The sequence below is a fragment of the Amphibalanus amphitrite genome, unplaced genomic scaffold (genome assembly GCF_019059575.1).
Source record: "Amphibalanus amphitrite isolate SeventyFive unplaced genomic scaffold, NRLGWU_Aamphi_draft 000237F_arrow, whole genome shotgun sequence".
In the NCBI taxonomy this organism is placed as follows: domain Eukaryota; kingdom Metazoa; phylum Arthropoda; class Thecostraca; order Balanomorpha; family Balanidae; genus Amphibalanus; species Amphibalanus amphitrite.
This window is the reverse complement of record NW_024881732.1, coordinates 174,879-183,387: the sequence shown is the minus strand read 5'-3', so window position 1 is coordinate 183,387 and position 8,509 is coordinate 174,879. Positions and strand designations below refer to the sequence as shown.

Sequence of the window (8,509 nt, the reverse complement as noted above, 5' to 3'; positions counted from 1 at the left end):
GGCAGCTGAAAGTGCGGCACTTGTTGCGCGCAAGGCAGCATATGCCACCGCGTGCTACAAAACGTTTTAGTCAAACATTTAAAAATCGTTAGATATCTGCGCTGACGTCACACATTCAGAGGGGTATTTCATGCATTAGCCCCTCTGAATCAAAATGCTGCAATTTTGAAATTCAATATTTCCGATTTAAGGCATTTCTCGATGTGTGACTGTGAGTGCCGAAACCGGTAATTGTGAGCCAGGGACCCCATTTTGGCTATCTCAACTCAAATCTAATGTTAAGTAAGGTGGGAGGGTCCCTTTAAGCTCGACGATACGGATCGACTCATATGCAACATGACCTTCCCGGTCAGGTCATGACCTTGACCTAAGGTTAAATTCTCGAAATAACCTTTCATAAGGTAAACCCATAGTTCATTCGACGCAGTGGCGCAGCCAGGGGGGGGGGTCAGAGGGTCCGCTGACCTCCCCCGAAATTTATGTCAGAGGCCCGCTCGAGAAAGAAAGGGAGAGAGAGAGAGAGAGAGAGAGAGAGAGAGGTGAGAGGAGGAGAGTGAGAGTGAGGTAGAGTGAGAGTGGAGAGGAGAGTGAGAGTGAGAGAGTGAGAGTGAGAGTGAGAGTGAGAGTGAGAGTGAGAGAGAGTGAGAGTGAGAGTGAGAGTGAGAGTGAGAGTGAGAGTGGAGTGAGAGTGAGAAGAGAGAGAGAGAGAGAGAGAGAGAGAGAGAGGAGAGAGAGAGAGAGAGGAGAGAGAGAGAGAGAGAGAGAGAGAGAGAGAGAGAGAGAGAGAGAGAGAGAGAGAGAAGAGAGAGAGAGAGAGAGAGGAAAGAGAGGTCCTAATCTACATAATCGGACGAGCCTGCTTCAAAAAGTGCCTGCTGGGACACCACGGGTGAGGGGTAGGCCTGGGGCCCCATGTGGACGGGGCCCGGGCCCCCTGGGTGGATGGGACCCGGTCTCCCCGTGGATGGGTCCGGGGGCCGGGAGAACGGGCCCCGAGCCCCGGGTGGACGGGGCCCGGGGTCATCAAAGGCCAGTGCGGGGTCGTCAAAGGCCAGTTCGGAACCTCTGAGATGGTGTGAGCCCTTGAGGCCAGCGTTGGTCCTTGAGAGGTCAATGTGGGACCCCTTGACTGGTATGGGCCCTAAGAGACATGTGTGGTGCCAATGCGACCCAAAATAGACACAACTAACGACATGGGGCTCTCAGAGACTAGCAGCGGCCCTTAAAAACCTGCACGGGCCAAACAGATCGACAGGGGCCCTCCGAGATCGGCAGAGAATAAGAAGATAGCATGGCGCCTATGATGGGCAGGCCCGGGCTCTCAAAGATCAATGTTTCACATCCAAATCAGCTGAACATGGCGGCACTCTGACATAATTTTCGGGTGACCTATAGCAGCTACGCAGATTCTCTTTGTACACAGGATGTCAAATCGATGCAGCCGAAGGTACTGAAAATTTCGTGTCGATACGTCCGGCGGTTAGGAAGATATTGAAACATCAGCATTTTATCAAACAACAAAACGTTCAATAAAAACAAAGGACACAATATGGTACGAAAATATATTTTCTTGTGATACTGTTGCATGCTTACCAAATATGAGAGGAAACCCCAAAAAAATAGCTAAATGTCGCACCAAAGGAATGGTTTAACTTTTTCAGTAAGTGTTCAGCTAGCTAAAGCAAAGTCTATCATAGCGGTTGTTTCTCACAAAAACACAATTTTCAGGTAGAAACATTCACATGGCGACATATAAATAAAATAAATATCAATTAACTGGGCTACATATCTACCCCGATGTTATCCCCCAAGCAGGCAGTAAACTTGTGACACACAGAAATCAGATCACAACGTGCTGAGCACACGTTTCCGCGTGACGCGTTACACTGCTTCTCAGGTAACTTCAAACGCTTGCAGGACCGTCTATAAGGACCGTCTACGCTTGCAGACCGTTTATAATTGATACACACGGTAAAGTGAATCATTATTATTAATTGTAAAAGATAGCCTCTCTAGTCACCTCATCGCTAAGAAATATTGCCAGCACACAGCTACTCTGACCAAAAATAAGCTAGCTTTAAGAATTAACTAAAAAAGGAACTGTCCAGCTACCCTATTTGCAGCAGACAGAATCGAATCGAGGATAATGAGCAGCGGTGTAAAAACTGGGCACATTATCTGACAGTGTTGACCACAGCACTAGCCGGGTTCAGTCACAACAGGCTTTCACAGTCTCGGTCGACACTGCTGTAACAATGGCAACAATAACGGCCGAGGTAGACCAGCATCGATCAAATACTGCGTATGATTCCGTTCACAGCCCAGTCCCACGCCCAACAACCAACCAAACAATGTAGGAAACCACGAGCCCACACACCCCACTTATTACCTATCCACTAAATCACCACTTTCCGCGTCTGACTTTGCGTCCGGCCCACTGTCGCTGTCGACTAAACCAGCTGCCAGGACGTCATCTCATCGTCTATGACCCCGGCTCACTAGTCCGTCCACTCAGCTCGCTGCTCTCCACTAACGTCCCCTGATCTGTGACGTCTGTCCTACTCCCAGCCGACACATGGGTGGGTTCACTCCGTCCCTTATCTGGCTCCTGCTCCACCATGTCTCTCCTGCCACCAACCGACACCTGAGTGGGCTCATCGTCAATCACCTGCACCAGCGGCTCAACCAGCTGCGGACCAGAAGCGCCCAGACGAATCTCGTCAATAGGCAGCTCCTGAGGTTCGCGATGTGCGCTGGGTGTCCGCAGTCTCACCAAGTCATCACCGTTGAAGTTGCGGACGAAGTCGTCCTCCGCCTGTTCGTGACGCGCGGTGGCGGGGCTGCGCTCGGTCTCGTCGCCGATCTTTTGAACGTACTCGCGGGTCGCCCACACGTACACATCCAGCGTTTTCTCGGCGCATTCCGCGATGAAGCGCACGAAAGGCCGCACGTCACCCTCATTCGCCAGCTGCAGGGTACGGTAGTAGATGTAGCGATCCTGTTTCCGGATGATGACCGGAGGATAGCCGGCCTGCATCATGATCAGGTTCATCAGCAGACGCGAGGTGCGCCCGTTGCCGTCGGAGAATGGGTGGATGAAGACCAGCTTGTAGTGCGCCAGCGCTGCGTATTTGACGGGGTGGAGTGATAACGTTTCAGGAGCGTTCAGCCACTCGATGAAGCTCTCCAGAAGAGTGTGGATGCGTCCGGGCGGCGGCGGCACGTGCTCGCTAACGTACACCTGGTTGGTGCGCAGCTCGCCAGCCGCGGTCGGATCGGCGTGGCCCATCACCCGGCGGTGGATCTGCAGCAGATCGTCGAGCGTTATCGCACCGACGCGGTTCACCAGCGTGGTGTTGATGTACTTGATGGCCGCGTCCAGGCCCAGGATTTCGTTGTGCTCCATGACGCTGCGTCCGCCGACCGCCATGCGAGTCTCCACTATGGTTCTCGTCTCGGCCAGCGTCATCGTGTTTCCCTCAATGCCGGCCGTGTGGTGGATCTGCTGAAAGTACGCCTCCTTCTTTATCCGCAGCGCCGCGCTTGACTCCGGAATCGCCGCGAGCTCATCTCGCTTGCGGTCGATGCGCTCTAGCTGCGACAGATCATTCTGTTCTACGCGGCTGCGTGCGCTGGCGGTTCTGCAGGGCGCGAGAGTGGTCCGGTGCGAAGATGAGCGCGCGCGTATACAGGTGGTTGGCGCGGGTGACGTCGGATCGCTCGAGGAACTCGCCATACTCAGTCAGCACGTCCGGGTGCCGCGGACTGAGCGCCAGCGCGTGCTCAAACAGCTTGCCGGCCTTTTCGAGCTTGCCGAGCCGACACATCTGTGTAGCAGCCTGCAGAGTGTTCCGAGCCTCGTGTTCTTCTTTTTGAACTGTCAGAAAGAATGGAAATAGTTGTCAGCTGAGCTGTTGTCAGCGGGCGTGTTAGCAGTCTCCTCGGACGAAGAACATTCTACGTCGTCCGGCCAATCCCGTTCGATAACCGCAGCCCAGCGCTCGCTGACCCCGAACGGCATTGACCGGACGACGCAGAATCTTGTCGTGTGGGAGACTCCGAATCCGGGTATATTCAGCCAGCTGGCAACTGGCGAGAGAGGGCCATGCCAGGCCCAGGAGGACCGTGCTGTCATCTACTTGCACTACATTTAACTTTCTATTCAAATTATTACAGGTGAACCGGGTGCGAGCGGGGTCGGGTAGTGGGTCCATGGTGTCATTCACAACAAGCACTGCTTAGTGGGGCATCTGGAAACACAGTCACTCATTAAACCATTTATAGTTCGTTTTTTTTTTTCAAAAGGACGCTGGCTCCAAGTATGTTTTTCGAACAAGCACGTGTTTAGCGAGCAAAACGAGCAAAAACTGAACCTGAGAAAATCGAACGTAGACTTATTTTAACATGTGATTTCTTCCCGAAAATTTCTATATGTGCGTTTTGGAACCAGATATGGGAACAGTGGTGACGTCATGCTGTCGAACATGTTTTGCAATGTAACGTATAACTATCATGGACGGAACCGCTTACTCGATTATAAGCTCGGCAACAGTGAAAAACTAAGTTTCACCAAATTCGTTGACACTTATCCCATTGCACGGACATTTGGGTGCCTGCTGCCACCAGTGACGTCATCAAAGTATGTTCATTTTTAAGAAACAATTTCCAGCTACTTACCGTGCACAATTTGAAATCGATTATTTTTTCAACTGACCATTTTCAACTGACCATCAACTGACCATCAGACCATTTCCTCGTGCAGCGGTGTGCAGCAGGGTGACCCACTCGGCCCGGCGGCTTTCGCGCTGGCTCTAGACCCGATCATCAGAAGAATGCAGTCACCACTAAATGTGTGGTACCTCGACGATGGGACCATCGGAGGTCCGGCTGACCTAGTCGCCGCCGACTTAGCAGTCCTGGCGACAGCCCTGCCTACAATCGGTCTCCAACTGAACGCCAACAAGTGCGAGGTCGCATTTGCCGGTCCAACGCCGCCACCATCACTTTTGGAGTCGCTACGAGGTACTCTCCCAGGACTGAAGGAGACTCTAGCAAGCGATCTCTCCCTCCTAGGATCTCCCTTGACCGACGCTGCGCTGCCTGTCGCCACCACCAGGGCTGCGGCCGTCATAGACCGGATGTGTGCCCGGATCAGCAACCTTGACGCTCACTCCGGTCTATTCCTTTTGGCACACTACACGGCCCCCCGGCTAACCTACCTTCTGCGGTCGCGCGCCGCTGTATCGTGAGCCGGGGCCGCTGCTGAATGTCGACAAGACAGTGCGGGAGACCCTCGCCACCGTCACCAACGTCACCATCAATGATGAAGCGTGGGAGCAGGCTTCCCTACCACTGCGTTTTGGAGGACTTGGAGTCCGGTCGGTGATGGCATTGGCCCTGCCGTGTCACATGGCATCCCTCCACGCTTGTCTGCCACTGACGCAAGAGATTCTCCATGCCACCGAGCCTCGCCAGTCGACCCAAGCACTCCAGCGTGCCAGGGCCGATATTGTCGCCAAGCTCGGTGAAGCCGCTCGTCAGGTGCCCCAGTCAGAAGAGTGCAAACAGCGTGCTTGGGATGAGACGTTCTGTAAGATGTCTCAGAAGCGTCTGCTGGACGGGGCAAACCAGGTGGCCCGGGCGCGTCTTCTGGCTGCTGCAGAGCCCCACACTGCCGCTTGGGTGCAAGCACTCCCCATCACCAGTGTGGGACTCCATCTGGATGATGAAACAGTGCGGGTAGCAGTGGCGCTGCGACTCGGGGCGTCGGTATGTGAACCGCATAACTGTCAGCTCTGCCATCGCCCCGTTGACCGACTGGGCCACCACGGTCTCTCCTGTACCAAGAGTGCTGGCCGCCACGCGCGTCACGCTAACCTCAATGACGTGCTGCGGCGGGCACTCAGCAGTACAGGGCTCGAGTGTTTTGGAGCCCACCGGCCTCGACAGAGGTGACGGTCGACGTCCTGACGGGATAACGCTCTTCCCTTTCAGCCGAGGAATGAGCCTTATATGGGACGCCACCTGCTGTGACACCTTCTCAGCAACTGCCGTCATCAGCTCTGCCTTAAATCCCGGCAGCGCCGCCCGCTGTGCAGAAGAACGCAAGCGCGCCCGCTATGCCGCTCTCCGTGAGAGATATGTGTTCATTCCTTTTGCGGTTGAGACTTCTGGTGTCCTGGGTCCGGCGGCCACAGGTCTCATGAAGGAGCTTGGCCGTCGGCTGACGTGCCGCACCGGGGACAAACGAGAAACAGTCTGGCTGGCACAAAGGGTTTCAATCGCTGTGGCAAGGGGCAACGCTGCCTCCGTGCTGGCCACAGCTAAACCAGCAGCGGCCAACAGACCGGGACCGTCACCGACGCCATCGTCCAGGCTGACCCCGAGCATGAGCACTCCGTCAATCGAGGCACCGGATGACGAGTCTGCTGCGGGGCCGCCGCTGGACTCAGTGGCTGACCCACCGGACCACCCACACCACTGACCCCTGCGGACGGCTGTCGAGAGGAGCTGCGCATGACACGCTCGCGGTCCTCTTCCCTGTGCTGTCCCGGAGCGTGCGCGTGTCCGACTCTCAACAGCAGGTCCAGGATTTAGCGGACCGTGGCCTGCTCAATGCTCATGCAAAGTGTGAATGTTGTATGCGTTCTGCTCTACACGTAGGCAGTTGATCGCTTTAAAGATGATGCTGTGCCGATGCCGAATGGATGGGCTCATGCTTATACAACTCTTCTCTAAAATATACATTTCATGCTTTTTTTTTTCGGTAATAAATTCTTGGCCAGACACTGAAGATGCCAAAACTCACGTGAGAGCTTCGATATTGAACTTTGAGCCAGCGTCCTTTTGAATAAAAACGAACTATAGCCAAAATTTCTATATAGAACTAAACAAAAACTCCCTTGGGACAATCACATTTGTTCATGATGGTGAAGAAAACCGGAACTAACAAAGACATTACTACTTATTCACAAACTTCTTTTGTGATAACAAAACAGGATATTGACAATTATGACAGGACAAACCTGACCGTAAATGATGGGCTCAATAAACATTCAATAAACTGAGTAAATTGAAGCCCATTGATGTGCAGAGCATAGGAGATATTGAAACTGAGCATGACATCATAAAGTTCCTATGATGGCATAAAGTGGAGCATACTGTCATATGTATAGAAAAGATAGTTGATGAACATATGAAAATAGAGCTCAAAAACATAACTTAAGAGTAATTTCCACTCTTAATGCAGTTTTGGAATGCAGCTGGTTTACCAACCAGGTGAGCTTTCAATTTTTCAGTTTTTTTTTCTAGATTCAGGAGTTCAGTCTAACAACAGACCAATTTCAATGAATTTTATCAACAACATTTGTTAGTACCTACTACCTACCTATTGAAAGGACCAAAAATTAATTGGTGGGTATTCCAAAAAGTACATGCAACATTGAACAGCTAGTACATGAAACAGCATGACCTGAAAGAGATGGGTCTGATATTAGTCATTTTCAGAAAAGATCAAACAACACTGAGGAGACTGGACAAGTTCCATTTTCAGATAACCCCTGGGACATCACTTGGAGGAAATATGCAGTTCACAATAAAACTATTGATAAATAAAGGCAAAGCAGGAAGGATTAAAAAATGAATACTTTTAATCAAAAAATAAATGTAAAAACAATACAGCTTTTATCAGTATAAGTATGTGAAAATGAGGTCCAAGCGGTGCCTATGCAGGCTGGTAGGTTGGTACCTGCCTAAGTTTGACGATGGTGAAAACCTGAAAAAAAATCTCCTGGGGCGATTTGATCAAGGTTTGTGAAATTCACACGTGACATTTAGCATGTAGAAGGCTGACGGAGGGGGAGAAGCTCCAAATGTCACTTGACTAATATGCCCTCCGGCGCCCTGTTTTCACCGGCGTCCCCTAAGTTGTAGGATGGTAGGTAGGTAGTAGGCTCGTAGCCAGTAGGTTGTAGGTATGTAGGTTGTAAGTTTGCAGGTTGAAGGTTAATAAGTTCAGTAGGTACCTAAGGTTAGGTCAAATAAAATTGTTTTTTATTTACTTGGACTTAATCTTCACTTTTAACTACTTCAACTACACCTTTTCTCTACAGTGTAGGGCTCTGTCCTACTCTTCTAAAGTTACTTCAGGAATTCATATCAATATTCCTCTGGATTTTAAGTCAACAAATGCCTTCTTTGGTTTCCTTGTATCCAGATGTGCAGTGTGCACCCTTACATTTTATTTACGACAGCCTGAGAACACTGTCAGCTTCAGCGGACCTAGAGCAAGGCTGGAAGGGAAGTTAACTTTTTTTCCAAATGATAGGCATTCTGGAGACCTTTGACATTAGATTACTGATATGGGCTAAGCCCAAAACACACAGAAATATGCCCACAAACTAATTCAAAGACAAAACATTGACATTCACAGCAGGTCATGTGTAAAATACCTTGGTACTGAAATACTTACTCTCTTGGTCAGTCTTGGAATTTTTAGGTGCCAAATCAG

At 51.1% G+C, this 8,509-nt stretch overlaps 1 protein-coding gene across 1 annotated transcript; it reads right to left on the bottom strand.

Moving 5' to 3' along the window:
• Positions 1 to 2,482: 2,482 nt before the first annotated feature.
• Positions 2,483 to 8,247, bottom strand: LOC122385998 (protein adenylyltransferase Fic-like). Its single transcript, XM_043374760.1, is given in 3 exon segments — positions 2,483 to 3,620; positions 3,622 to 3,877; positions 8,099 to 8,247. Coding segments are annotated over 2 exon segments (1,344 nt in total). The 5' UTR covers positions 3,828 to 3,877; positions 8,099 to 8,247.
• Between the last annotated feature and the right edge of the window lie 262 nt (positions 8,248 to 8,509).